Source organism: Callithrix jacchus, chromosome 7, assembly GCF_049354715.1.
Source record: "Callithrix jacchus isolate 240 chromosome 7, calJac240_pri, whole genome shotgun sequence".
Lineage (NCBI taxonomy): Eukaryota > Metazoa > Chordata > Mammalia > Primates > Cebidae > Callithrix > Callithrix jacchus.
The window spans coordinates 75,784,334-75,799,559 of NC_133508.1; the positions used below are offsets into that span (position 1 = coordinate 75,784,334).

General features: G+C 40.9%; 1 protein-coding gene across 11 annotated transcripts in view; it reads left to right on the forward strand.

Moving 5' to 3' along the window:
* Nucleotides 1-15,226, forward strand: part of MACF1 (microtubule actin crosslinking factor 1) — a 319,804-nt gene that overhangs the window by 75,178 nt on the left and 229,400 nt on the right. For 7 of the 11 annotated variants that reach the window (XM_078331314.1, XM_078331311.1, XM_078331319.1 and 4 more), the window contains exons 3-4: nucleotides 7,860-7,949; nucleotides 12,519-12,596. In XM_078331314.1, the coding sequence (XP_078187440.1) occupies nucleotides 7,860-7,949; nucleotides 12,519-12,596 (168 nt within the window). Of the gene's footprint in view, nucleotides 1-7,859; nucleotides 7,950-9,688; nucleotides 9,785-12,518; nucleotides 12,597-15,226 lie in introns of all 11 variants that reach the window. The other 4 variants (XM_078331310.1, XM_078331308.1, XM_054259175.2 and 1 more) reach the window with 1 other exon arrangement.

Here is a 15,226-nt window from a genome sequence, read left to right on the forward strand (position 1 = left end):
AGTATGTGTAAGCATCTGAAATATATAAACAACTAATTTAGAACGCAAACCTACAAATGTAAGAGTTCTGCTAATGTACTAAAACCATCAAAAAGAGAAATCTAGGTTTCTAAATGAGGTCTTACTTAAATTATCTATGCCATATCTCTGGGTGCTGGTAACTGATAAAGTTTATTCCCCTAAAGAGAACATGAAAGTATGAGCTCCTTAGGAGGGAGAAAAATGCTTTTTCTGGTCAGTTCTTACTGACTTCAGAGGTTAGTAGTTAGAAAGGAAAAGTCCAATATTTAATCTAGCTGATAGAGCAGTTCTTTCCATTTTTGTGTATATAATCTAGAAGTCCCTGGCCTTCCTGGAATTTAGATAAAATTTCCATATATACCAGCAAAAGTTTTCCAATTTTTACTAATGCTTACAATCAATCTTTCTTTATTCTTTTCTTTTCTTGTCTGCCTGCCTGCCTGCCTTGCTTTCTCCCTTTCCCCCTCCCCTCCCCTCCCCTTTCCCCTCCCCCTTCCCCTCCCCTCCCCTCCCCTCCCCCACACCTGGCCCACTTACAGTTTCTCTATTTCTGTTTCGGCCTCTCTAGTTGCATACAGGGTAGCACTGATTCCAGGTGTTCTCTCCTGTGCAGCCTCTGTGTTGGCCACGTGGGTCAATTCACTGGCTCCTTTTTGCTTATTCATGTCTATGGGAAATATCAGAATGAGACTGGCAGTGGAGTTTAATTTAAGAAATTGACAAAGTAGTGCTGGTTAGATGCTAAGGAAAGGAACGTTGCCTTTGAGGCCTACATGTGACTATATGGTAGTGGTTTGTGGCTATTTTTGCCTGGATCTGATTTTTTTAGAGCTTAATTTCACTCTAAATGCTTTTCAGGCCTCCATTTGGGTCTCCATTTGGACTTGGGCTTTACTCTGCATTTTCTATTCCCTATGCTTAAGTGCCTGGCTATTAAAAGTAAACGTACATTTTGTAAAATTTTATTTTGTCTTATTTAATTTATTTATTTATTTGAGACAGAATTTTGCTCTTGCCCAGGCTGGAGTGCAGGGGTACCATCTCGGTTCACCTAAACCTCTGCCTCCTCGTTTCAAGCAATTCTCTTGCTTCAGCCTCCCAAGTAGCTGGGATTACAGGCATGTGCCACCACCACACCCAGTTAAGTTTGTATTTTTAGTAGAGCTGGTCTCAAATTCCCGACCTCAGATGATCCCCCCCACCTTGGCCTCCCAAAGTGCTGGGATTATAGGGGTGAGCAACCGCACGAGGCCTCTGGATTTTAGAATCATCCACATTCTTAGAGAATCTGTTAATCAGGGTTGACTGGTAACACTGTTAAATTCCTCAAATTTTAGGCAATTCTCAAAACAGAGATAGAATAGAATTCTTATATGCAAAGAACCTCACACTTTGCTCCCCTCCCACCCCCCGGCTCTCAAACAGGGATTCCCATTGCTACTTTTATTCCCTGCATGTGTGTGTAGTTCTTTCCAGACAGAGTAAAGAAGTCTAGGACAACTGTAGTCTGTTTTTTTAGTGATGGGCTTTTCCTTGAAGACAAATTTGGTCAATGAATCAATATGGTTTCTGCTTTTACAGTTTGGAAATCTGCCATTCAGAAGTCTATCTGAAGTTACTAGGCTCACTTTCCCTTTCTCTGTATCTTTTAATAAGTGTAGGAGAAAGTAAATAACATGCTTTTCTCTTTAAAATTTTATCTTCTGACCTATATATTGCTCTTCAACATAGTTTGAGACAGGGAAATCAGGCTGTTTACATTTCCTTTTAATTGTTTAGAGGAAAGGTTTTCTAGATCAGGTTTTTGGCAGGTATCAAACAATACTACGAGGCCAAAGCAGTGGCTCACGCCTGTAATATCAGGACTTTGGGAGGCCAGGGTGGGAGGATCACTTAAGGTCAGTAATTTAAGACCAGCATTACCAACATGGTGAAACCCGTCTCCACTAAAAATACAAAAATTAGATGGGTGTAGTGGCGCATGCTTGTAATCCCAGCTACTTGGGAGGCTGAAAGCAGGTTGTAGTGAGTCGAGATCGCACCATTACACCCCAGCCTGTGCAACAGAGTTAGACTCCACCTCAAAAAAAAAAAAAAAAAAAAATTGGAGCCAGCAGAGCCCTCCTTGGCTTATTAATGCATGGGCATTGGGAAGGATTGGACTTGGTTTCTCAAAATCTAATTATTCACTGATTTTAAAAAATTGATTTATAGCTGGGCGCCATAGCTCATGCTTGTAATCCCAGCACTTCAGGAAGCTGAGGCTGGTGGATCGCTTGAACCCAGGAGTTCGAGACTAGCCTGGGCAACATGGCAAAACCCCATTTTTACAAAAAATTAAAAAAACTAGCCAGGCATGGTGGTACCCACCTCTAGTCCCAGTTACTCGGGAGACTGAGGTGAGAGGATCACCTGAGCCTGGGAAGTCAAGGCTATATTGAGCTGTGATCGTGCCACTGCACTTTAGCCTGGGCAATGAAAGTGAGACCCTATCTCCCAAACAACAATAAAAAACTTTATGGCCAGGCACAGTGATCCACACCTACCTGTAATCCCAACACTTTGGGAGGCTGACTTGAGATGATCTCTTGAGGCCAAGAGTTTGAGACCAGCCTGGGTAACATAGTGAGACACGATCTTGCCCCCACAACCCTTGTCTCTACAGAAAAAAAAAATTAAATCAGGGTGGTTGAGGCTGAAGTGAGCCATGGTTGTGAACTTGTTTCAAATAAAAAAAGTGTGGTGGCTGATGCCTGTAATTCCAGCACTTTGGGAGGCAAAGGCTGGCGGATCACTGAGGAGCAGTTCAAGACCAGCCTGGCCAACATGGCAAAACCTTGTCTCTACTAAAAATATAAAAATTAGCTGGACGGAGTGGCCCACACCTGTAATTCCAGTTTCTTGGGAGGCTGAGGCATGAGAATCTCTTGATCCTGGGAGGTAGAAGTTACAGTGAGCCAAGATTGCACCACCGCACTCCAGACCTAGATTTGATCAGCCTAGCCATTTACTAGATGTGTGATTTGGGGGATATTAATTTGGGTGATGAAGTGATCCTGTCTCAAAAAAAAATAGCTTAATTATCATGTAATACAAGTCACCCATTTAAAGTATACAATTCAGTAACTCTTAGTATGTTCAGAATTATGCATTCATCACTATGATCAAGTTAAGTTGTTTTTTTTTTGAGACAGTCTTGCTCTGTCACCCAGGTTGGTTCACTGCAACCACCACCTCCTGGGTTCAAGTGATTCTCCTGTCTCAGCCTCCTGAGTAGCCAAGATTTCAGGTCCCCATTACCATGCTTGGCTAATTTTTGTATTTTCAGTAGAGACAGGTTTCGCCATGTTACCCAGACTGGTCTCAAACCCATGACCTCAAGTGGTCTGCCCACCTTGGCTTCCCAAAGTGCTGGGATTATAGGCATGAGCCACCGTGCCCAGCTGTAACTGACTTCTTTTATTTAGCATAATGTTTTCAAGGTTCATTCACATTATAGCAAAATCAGTCTTTTATTTCTTTTTATTGGCAAATAATATCCCATTGTATAGATATATCATGATTTGTTTATCCGTTTATCAATTGATGGACATTTGAGTTGCTTTCACTTTTTGGCTGTTATGTACAATGCTACAACGAACATTCATTACAAGTTTTTGTCTGGACATACGTTTTTAGTTCTCTTTAGTTACATACCTAGGAGCAGAACTGCTGGGTCATATGGTAACTTGTGTTTAACTTGTTGGTAACCATCACATTATTTTCAAAGGGACTACATCATTTTACCTCCCTACCAACAGTGTATGAGGGTTCTAGTTTCTCTGCATTTTTGCTAATGCTTATTATCTGTCTTTTAAATAGATATCCTAGAGGGTGTGAATCACTGCAGTTTTGATTTATATTTTCCTTATGGCTAATGATGTTGAGTATCTTTTAATGTGTTTATTATTCATTTATTTATCTTCTTTGGAGACATTTACTAATTTTGACAATTATTTTCTGAGGGAGTGCAAACAGGCAAAGCCCTGAATAATTGCAGTTTTTTCCTCATCTTATTTGTTGACAAAAAGTATAATTATGTGTTAGAAAGAAGCATCCATATTGATGATTCTTGAACAGTCTTGCTTCAGTTGACTACTTCTTTTTTTTTTTTTTGAGACGGAGTTTCGCTCTTGTTACCCAGGCTGGAGTGCAATGGCGCGATCTCGGCTCACCGCAACCTCCGCCTCCTGGGTTCAGGCAGTTCTCCTGCCTCAGCCTCCCGAGTAGCTGGGATTACAGGCACATGCCATCATGCCCAGCTAATTTTTTTGTATTTTTAGTAGAGACGGGGTTTCACCATGTTGACCAGGATGGTCTCGATCTCTTGACCTCGTGATCCACCTGCCTTGGCCTCCCAAAGTGCTGGGATTACAGGTGTGAGCCACCACGCCCGGCCCCAGTTGACTACTTCTAAAATGTTTTGTGTTTTTGAGACAGGATCTTGCTCTGTTACCCAGGCTGAAGTGCAGAGGTATGATAATAGTTCCCCACAGCCTCAGTCTCCTGGGCTTAAGCAGTCCCTCCCCCCTTCAGCCTTCTGAGTAGCTGTGACTGTAGGCATGTACCACCACACCTGGCTAGTTTATAAAATTTTTTGTAGAGATGGAATCTTACTGTGTTGCTGCAACTGGTCTCAAACTCTTGGGCTCAAGTAATCTTTCTGTCTCGGCCTCCCAAAGTGCTGGAATAACATGCTTGAGCTACTGCTCCTGGCCTTCTAGAATTTTGATGCGTAGTCCACTGGTCTTTATTGTAAGAGATTTGTGGAAAACCTCACAGGCAAACTAGTATGAACAGAAGAGAAGAGGATTTTAGGATGAGATAGATCTGGATTTGATCAGCCTGGCAGTTTAGTAGATGTGTGATTTGGGACATATTAATTGAGCCCTCCAAATCCTATCTCTGTGTCTGAAAAATTCTTGACACAGAAGCATCCAGTAAATGATAGCTAGTTCTTTACCCTTCTTTAGGTAGAGCTGTGTCTAGTATACTTTAGAAACACTGTTTTCTGTTGTTGACAATTTTCCAGAGAAGGGGAAAAAAATCTCTTTGTATTTTCCTCCCCCATTACCTCTCTCTGTATCTATTCAATAGTTTTATTTATTTATTTGAATTCTTTTTTGAGACAGAGTCTCACTCTGTCACCTAGGCTGGAGTGCAGTGGCACAGTCTCGGCTCATTGCAACTTCCCCCTCCTGGGTTCAAGCAATTCTCCTGTCTCAGCTTCCCAAGTAGATGGAATTACAGGTGCTCGGCACCACACCTGGCTAATTTTTGTACGTATGTATGTATGTATGCATTTATTTATTTATTTAGAGACAGAGTCTTGTACTATGCTTGGGCTGGAGTGCAGTGTCATGATCTCAGCTCACTATAACCTCCACCTCCCAGGTTCAAGCAGTTCTCTTGCCTCAGCCTCCTGGGATTATAGGTGCCTGCCACCACAGCATTTTTAGTAGAGACCGAGTTTCACTATGTTGGCCCAGCTGGTCTGGAACTCCTGAGCTCGTGATCTGTCCATCTTGGCCTCCCAAAGTGCTGAGATTACAGGAGTGAGCCAATTTTTTATTGAGATGGAGTCTTCCTCTGCTGAGATGAGCACCATCTCAGCTCACTGCAGCCTCCACCTCTCCCGGGTTCAAGCGAATTCTCCTGCCTCACCCTCCCAAGTAGCTGAGATTATAGGGGCGTGGCATCATGCCCAGCTAATTTGTTTGTTTGTTTTTCCTTTTTTTTTTTTTGCGACACCATGACTGGCCAATTTTTGTATTTTTAGTAGAGACAAGGTTTTGCCATGTTGGCCAGGCTGATCTTGAACTTTGTCACTCAGGCTGCTGGAGTGCAGTGGTGCAATGATAACTCACTGCAACCTTGAACCTTGAACTCCTGGGTGCAAGCAGTCTTCCTGCCTCACCCTCCCAAAACACTGGCATTACAGCTGTGAGCCACTGCACTTGGCCTCCCCTTCTACTTTCAGAGCTACTTTGAATATTATAATTGGAAAGGACTTTAGTTTTCCACTCAAATGTAAAAATCCCCAAATCCTAGCCTCTACTTGAAAAATTATAGTAACTAAAATTATACTACTTCTGAAAGTAGCCCTTTCTAATGCTATCTAGAAAATGATATATTAAATATCAATTTTCCTTATAATTTCTACAAGTCTTCTCATTTTGCATTGCGAGCATCACCTTTTTTTTTTTTTAATTTTTTTATTTTTATTTTAGGCAGGGTCTCATTCTGTCACCTATGCTGGAGTATAGTGGTGTGAGCATTGATTTCCTGGGCTCAAGTGATCCTCCCACCTTAGCCTCCCGAGTAGCTGGGACCACAGGCATATACCACCATGCCTCGCCATTTTTTTTTTTTTTTTTTTTTTTGGTAGAGATGGGGTATTCTCAGGTTTCCCAATATGGTCTCGAACTCCTAGGCTTGTATCAAACTCTTAGTCTCAAAGGGATCCTACTTTAGGAGGACCTTGGCCTCCTAAAATACTGGGATTATAGGTGCAAGCCACTGCACCCAGCAATAAATATCACTTGATGAAGTTGTCACCAGACTGGGACTGAATCAGAAATCCGACCACCACTTAACTTAGAACTATGTGACTATAACATCTCAGAGCCTTGGCTTCCTTAGTTTCTTTCATGGAATGGGGGTAATAAACTTCACAAGGTAGTTGTTTGGATTAAATAAATAAAATGAGATGATGGCTGATTAGAAAGCCTAGAAGTTAATGGCAAAGACTAAAATCAGACCAAACTGAGGCCAGTTTTTCTACTTGGTGACCGTGCAAGTTACTTAACCTCTTTGTGCCTTATTTCCTCATGTGTAAAATAGAAATAATAATAATAATAATACTTACCTTAGAGATGTGAAAGATAGATGAGATAATGTATTAAACATTTAGTACAATGATTGATATTAACCATACTTTCTCCCAACGTGAGATCTGTGTTTCCATAGTTTAAATTTTAAAATTCAAATTTTAATTTAATTCACATTTCCCACAAAGAAAATTATTCTCAAATTCACTATTAGAAATATTTGGTAAGCGAAGGATTAAATTGGAAGTACAACCAGGGTACACTGGGTACCTAGCATTTAGTTTCCTTTGCAGTACTCTGGAAGGCTTTTCTGACTCTGGCTGGACTCATCTACCCATTGGTAGCCATCCTATTAGATTTTGGCCCATACTAACTTGATAATTAAGACTCCCCATCTTCTTGTCCAAACTTTCTAGGACATTGTTCCATGTTGGTTAGAGCGTGTGACAAATCTGGCATCAATTTGAAAAACCCACACTTGGCCAGGTGCGGTGGCTCATGCCTGTAATCCCAGCACTTTGGGAGGCTGAGGTGGGTGGATCACAAGGTTAGGAGTTCAAGCCTAGCCTGACCAACATGGTGAAATCCTGTCTCTACTAAAAATACAAAAAAATTAGCAGGGCATGGTGGCACATGCCTGTAATCCCAGCTACTCTGGAGGCTGAGGCAGGAAAATTGCTTGAATCTGGGAGGCAGAGGTTGTAATGAGCCAAGATTGTGCCATTGCACTCCAGCCTGGGCAATAAAGCAAGACTTCATCTCAAAAAAACAACAACAAAAAAACCACCCCATGTTTCTGGTAAAGTATTACCATTTCCTATGTATTTTACTCCAACCTGAAACTTCCTGAATTTTATTTAATTGTTGCTTCTACTTTTAAATGCTTTATTTACCTAGAACCAGAGATTTTTATATGGATAGTGTAATAATTCAGTATCAAGTAAAAATCTGTTTCACTCTCATTCACAGGTCCGCAAGCACATCAATGATCTTTATGAAGATCTGCGGGATGGCCATAACCTGATCTCTCTGTTGGAGGTCCTCTCAGGCATCAAACTGGTGAGCTTCTGCTAATGAATGGCCTCACAATTGTGGCCCTATAAATGACTTATTGGTCCATCTTATTAAGTGCAAGGGCAGCAGCCATCACTGCTTGATCTGTTAGGTGGGAGGAAGAAGTAGAAGGTATTGTTGGTGTACTCTATTTCTAACTCAGACTTACAGTTTACAAGTTATATAATTTAAATTGATGTATGTTCTCATTTCTTGATGAAATGAGGAATTAGTTATATTCATTTATATCTGCATTTTTTGCAGTATTTTTTCTTTATTTCTAGATACTGATATTCCAGTAACAGTCAATTCATGTTTAAAGGTTTTTTTTGAATTAGGTGTATTTTTCTTCCTAGAGTTCTACTGCTAGTCTGTATAGACTCCTCTCATTTTTCTCATCTATTAAGATTTTTTAAAATTTTCTGTATTCAGCTAAAGATCTGAAGTTTACATTTAGAAGCCCAGGTGTTTGGAGTTATTTTTTCTAAATCATCTCACTTTCTCCCTTCTGTGATTCATTGAGTCTCACAGATTTGGAAAGGTGCCGAAGTTGTCTGAGTGTGGCTCTGGATATAGAACATCTGGGCTTCTTGAATAATTAATATGCCTGCTTCTCCCAAAATATTTTAACATTGATTACGGGAAACGCCTACATGTCTGAGGGCAAATCTTGTCTGAGCTTTTTGGCTTGCCAAATGATAGTTCTTCTACTTGCTTTGTTTGAAGGATGGAAATTACCTACCTGTGGGCCTGTTGTTTTCTATATTTGAGCCTAATGGAAGCAGGTGATTGCATATGGTTCATATTCTTTCTCTCCTGCCATAGACAACATAATTTTATTTAGAAAAGTCCAGGGTTGAATATTGGAAATATCTGTGGAGAAACAGAGAACTGAAGAGACGTATGGCTCAAGTAGTCTGTGAAGATCAGCCTACTCACTGCCTTTCTTAGTCATTGTTTGTTGTGTTTAAGTAACGGAACTTGGCACATTTTATTTTACTGCTTAAGTGATATTCAGCTCCTTCTAGAATGGAGGCTTGACTTCCCTGGCACCCTTTGTTTTGGTTTCATATCTTTTTTTGCCTTGCAGTAGAATTAATTATATATTTTTTAATGACCTAAAATTTGCAGAAGCTTTTATTAGCATAGCTGGCACATGTAATTTCTAGTTCTTGCTCTCTGGCTCACATTTGGGAATCTAATAAGTAATCAGAATTTTTACTTGCATTGTGCTGGACTTTATTCTTCACCACTCACAAAGTTATATTTTCGGTAATATATTTGCTACATTTGATGAATTTGTAATGATTTTATATTGAAAAGTGATCTTTTTTTGTGGTTTTGCTTATATAATAAGTTGAAAGGACTTCAATATAATTTCTTTTCCTAACCCTTGAAAACCTTTAGGTGTTTGTGGAGATACTGATAGGATATCACCTCTTCATCAGAAACCATCCGGATATCTCTCTGACAGTTACTCTCACCATCTTTTTTTCCCATGTTGACTTAGAAAAGCAAAGAGGGTAGGAGGCCATAGAGAATGGAAGACGTGTTTCAACATAAGAAATGTTCAATATAATCATCTGCTCTGGTTTTGATTTAGTTTTGTACCTTTTTCGCAGGTGGGAGGGTATTTTCATATTTGTTTTTTCTTTTTTTTTAAATGTTTGATTCATCTCCTTTCCATCTTTGTGTTGTGAATTTCTTGTTCACCTATTGTGTCTTGCCTTGGTTGGTGGCTAAAGGAGCCAGCAGGGCTGAAGACCCTCCGTCTGGTGAGCATGCCTTCCTGGCGTCATACAAACAACGAGGAGCAGGAGGAGGAAGATGATGATGATGTAGTAGGTCCTCCTGGGGATGCCATCATCCCAGCTGGCACTGCTGGCACTGCAGGGCCATCAAAGAGTCTGAGGTTCTCAAGGTCTCCAAGTAGCTCAGTTACCATTTGCCACCTTCTCATTTCACCTGGGAATTTGGGTCCCAAAGAAAGTAGTTAAAACTAATTGGGCCAGGCTCGGTGGCTCACGCCTGTAATCCAAGCAGTTTGGAGGCCAAGGCGGGTGGATCACCTGAGGTCAGGAGTTTGAGACCAGCCTGACCAATGTGGTGAAACCCCGTCTTTAAAAAAAAAAAAGAAAAAAACAAAACAAAACACTAATTGTGCGTTTTGTCACTGTTAGGTGATCTCAGATTGGGAATTGTTTTTCTTAGCTGAGAAGGGTTGGCACAAAAAGAATCGTTTTTGGAAGTGTCAAGTTGGCTTCTGACCTGGAGACCCATAGCTTTCTGATGGCCTTACTGTGTTTTCTGAGTCTAGATTGCAGAATTGTGGAAAATTTAGTTGACAGCATGACAGTTAATTAATTGCTCACAGCTCCACAGTCCAGACTAACTGGTACTCTCTTTCCACCTCTCTGGCCTCTAGGTTCTCATCATACACCCTGCCATTTGTTTTTAAAACAGTCTGTTGATTGCAAACTCACTGCATGGAGATACTCTGAGACTTAACTTGCATGTTCCTAGGGTATTTAGTTTTGGTAGGGGTATATATGAGTAAAGATCAGAGTATAAGAGGAGTTTATTCTGCCTGTAGGCCCTAAATTATAGTTCAAAATCTTTTTCCAGAAACAAAGAAGTATTAGGCAATATCCTCATTCTCTGTCCTTTTTTTTTTTTTTTGGTTGACAGTCTCTCTCTGTCACCCAGGCTGGAGTGCAATGGTGTGATCTCAGATCACTGCAGCCTCTGCCTCCCGGGTTCAAGCAGTTCTCCTGCCTCAGCCTCCCAAGTAGCTCCGCCTTGCCCAGCTAATTTTTTGTATATTTTATAGAGATGGAGTTTCACCATGTTAGCCAGACTGGTCTCAAACTCCTAACCTCAGGTGATCCACCACATCCGGCCTTTCTGTTCTCTTAAAATCATTTTTAAAATCGTTTGTCTCCCTTCTCATTGCCTTAGAATATTCCATTTTATAGACACTATCATCTTCTAAGCCATAGTCACAATTAGTTTAGCTAAAATGACTGAGAAAAGGTTCTTGCTAAAAAGATTTTTTCCTAAACCTTTGACTGAAAAAGTTATCCTGTGCCCAGAGAAGCCTTGACATCTTCGTATACAGATTCTCCTCTTCCAGAAGTGTTGCTTAGAAGTGTTGGAGGTGCCCAGAAGATGCTTCTATCCTTATCTCTCCATGTGTTATGCTACTCTTTGCCCATTTTAATTTGGAGCAATGTTTTTTCTCTGTGCAGACACCCACAACAGAGCTCTATCTTATATTTTATCAGCTTTTAATTAGTGTCAATTTGAGACTCACAGAAGAAGTGGACATAATCTAGTTAGAGTGATATTTCAGTCCAAATTTTAGTAAAATAAAAGCATCATTAGAAAGCAAGCAGAATAAAATGTTCTAGGGCTAGATATCCCTTCCTGAAGATACTCAATAGACAAAGAGACTCCATTCACTTTCCGATTGGAAATAGTGGAGCCTTGGACAGGGTACCAGAGGCATTGGATAGAGATGGGCTTCTCTCCAGTGGGTTGTATGACATCTGGGATTGAGTGACTGGCAGAAAATAATATTCTTTGGAGTAATTATGTTGACAGCCCTACACTATCAAAGTTTTGTTTGCTCTGGGTATTTCATGCTGGGGTAAAGATTGCCTTTCCTTCAGTGATAGCTATGTTCCTGAGAAACTGGTTACTTTCCGATTTTTGCCTTTCTGATTGTTACATTTTGGATTTTCTCACTTGTTTCTTGAGCGTATGTAACTTCTCATTTCCTATGGTTAAAAATCAGGTATCTTTTTTTTTTTTTTTTTTGAGACAGAGTCTTACTCCATCTCCTAGGGTAGAGTGTAGCGGCACGATCTCACTACAACCTCTACCTCCTGGGTTTAAGTGATTCTTGTACTTCAGCCTCCCAAATAGCTGGAATTACAGGCATGTGCCACCATGCCTGGCTAATTTTTATATTTTTGGTAGAGATGGAGTTTCACCATGTTGGCCAGACCTGTCTCAAACTCCTGGACTCAAGCAATCCTCCTGCCCTCTCCTCCCAAAGTATTGGGATTATAGGCATGAGCCACTGCACTTGGCCAAAAATCGGCTATCTTGAGCTCCTTTTGCCATATTTGTAATAAGGTTGGCTCCATCTATTACTGTGCAATATGTAATTAGGACTTTCTACCCTTTCTCTATAATAGCATTTAACTGTGATTTTAGAAGCCATAGAGCCAAAGTCTGTTCCCATTAACCTCACATCCAGAATCAAGTTCTGCCACATGCGACTGCAGATGAACCTGAACAGAAGCTGTTGCATCGATTCAGCATTAGTGGTCAAACAGTATTCTGTGTTTGTGAGATGCATAGTGGTACACAAGGCATTTTGGGGACCTCAGAGAGCCTGGTTAAAATACGTACAGGCCTGGTCTTAAGGGGTACTTTATGTAATGCTCTCATGCCTGGCTTCTGTGAGGAATTCTTGTGTGGTCCTTTAGTCCTTCAAATAAAAGAGAAAGGATCTGTATGGTTACATTGTTAGCCAGAATTAACATCCCTTTTTTGGTTTGTTTGCAGCCTCGGGAGAAAGGCAGGATGCGTTTTCATAGGCTGCAGAATGTGCAGATTGCCCTGGACTTCCTAAAGCAGCGACAGGTAAGACCATTCCATGCTTTCCCCATTCTTCAGGCAGTGTTGGCATTGGGACCCTATTTAGAGATGTTTTTAGTGCCCCCAGTAAGCTCTCAGTAAATGCTAAATCTGATTGACCCAGTTCTGAGTCTTAACTTGCTAGTGAGCAATTGTATTCTGATTGGAGAAATCATTCAGTACTCCTTACACAGAACTTGTCACCACCTTGTGCATAAAAGAACACAATGATAAAGATGGAATCTTGTGGACACACCCGAGGTGGGGGTCAAAATGAAGATGAAAAATAAACTAGAAAAGAGATGGAAAAGAAGTGTAGCATCCAGGAAGAGAGAGGGCCAAATTGTTATATCACTGTGAAAATGAGATAAGGGGGTCGGTTTGGATTGTTTGTTGATTGCCACATCAGATCTGAGAAAAAGGTCTAAGTGGTTAAGCATCGATAACTTAAGTGAACAGTTTAATACAGGAGAAAGATATTTAGCATATACTAGACCTAGATATAAGAAGGGAGAAAGAAGTTTTTCCCTTCCTAGATGAAGAAGGCAACAACCCATTTTTAGACATAGGAAGAGGAGCCAATGAAGAGTAAGATTGAAAATGAGCATGAGGAGGAGTATTAATAGTCATAGAATGTTTGAGAAGATACCTTAATGTTATACTAGTCCAGTTTCTTATTATAGATAAAGAAACTGAGAGCTGGACAGGTAAATGACCTGCCCCAAATCACGAGTCAGAGCAAAGCTGGACTTTAACTCAGGCCTTCTGACATGCAGCTAATGTGCCTTCCACTATCCATGCTGCTTCTTAACTGACAGAACCAAATTGAGGGATTGATAGAAGAGAACCAGAGCACAACTGGTATGGCCATCTTTGAAAAAGAAAAGAAAAATGCCTCTTCTTCTAAGAGACAAGGAGAATGACAGAGGGAGGAGAGGATGAAGATGCAGAAATGGTTTATGGTAGAAGATGGATGAGGGAGTCAAAAGAGTTCATCTGCTTAGAGTGAGCCTTATGGAAAATATTTGGGATAGCTAGGGTTGCCAAGCAACAACAGGGTCAACATGACATTAAATGGTATGCATATTTTTGGTGTCAGTTCATTTTTGTCACTCTTATCAGTAATTCTCATTAACTTAGAAAATTCTGTTTCTGTTTGCTCTCATAACAATTTACTTCTGATAAACATTTCTTACTTTCTTATTATTTTTCTGTTTGCTCCAATGCATTGTTGGTTCTGTGAGTACAGGGAATAAGATCTTAACATTTTACCTTCACCTGTCATAATGAATGGTCCTCAATTGGTACTTAATAAATATTTGCTGAAATAAACTGATAAATGAAAAGTGGTAGGAGAAGTGGAGGTTGCTGAAGTGTTTGGGATACTGGGAGAAAGCAGCATTGAAATTGCCTGTAAGTGGAACCAGAGGAAACTGGGGTGGAGGGCCTTACTGGGCAAGGTTTATGAGAAGAATTGATTAGCTGGAAGTCTAAAGCAGGACAAAAAGTGGCTTTGGTTGCTCTGATAGAATGAAAATGTGGACAGGTAAGAATAGTGGATTTGGCCAGGCCCGGTGTGGCTCATGCCTATAATCCCAGCATTTTGGGAGTCTGAGATGGGCGGATCACAGGTTAGGAGATCAAGACCATCCTGGCCAACATGGTGAAACCCCATCTCTACTAAAAAAAAAAAAAATTAGCTGGATGTGGTGGTGTGCACCTGTCAAAAAATTAGCTGGGTGTGGGCTGCTGAGGCAGGAGAATTGCTTGAACCCAGGAGGTGGCGATTGCAGTGAGTCAAGCAAGACTTCTCAAAAAAAAAACCCACAAAAAAAAAACCAGTGGATTCAGAGAAGGGCAGGGAGATTACTAGAGCAGTTCTTGGTAATAGTAAAGTAGGGCAAAATGAAAGTCATTAGAATTCAGAAGGTAGGCAATTTGCACAGGTAGGGTAATATTTGGGACATCAATATAAATGCTAAATTGCCAGGAAAGGTGGGAGATAATGAGGCAGGAAAAGAGAATAGGAGCTAGGTACTGAGGTCATTGAGAAAAAGGTTAGCAGATATTGGAAGGTGGTTTGACCAAGGGAGGTAGACTTCACAATGAAAGGGGTAGGACAGAGGTAGGACTGAGGAATGTGGACTTGGCGGGTACTGGTAACCCACCAACTGTCAACTGTTCATGATTAGAAAAATGGAATGATCGGCCAGGCATGGTGGCTCACGCCTGTAATCCAAGCACTTTGGAGGCCAAGGCAGACGGATCACCTGAGGTCGGGAGTTCAAGACCAGCCTGACCAACATGGTGAAGCCCCGTCTTAAAAAAAAGAAAGAAAAAAAAATATTGGGTAGGGGGCATGTTCTCCCACTCCTGACCATATAGAAGAGGAGACCAAGATACTGAAAAGGGAAAAAACTTGTCCAGGTGAATGTCTGGGCATTCCAGTGTAAGGGAATTCTCCAGTGTAAGGGAGAAATGAGGCTTCCATATCAGAAGGTCACTAGGGTCCTTTAGAGACACACAAGTTTCAGTTCAATAGAAGAGATAAAGAGAGGACAGCTGAAGGGCACTATGTCATAGGACTCTGAGGGTATGATAAGGGAGTCGAACAGAGGTGAAGTAGAAGTAGGATG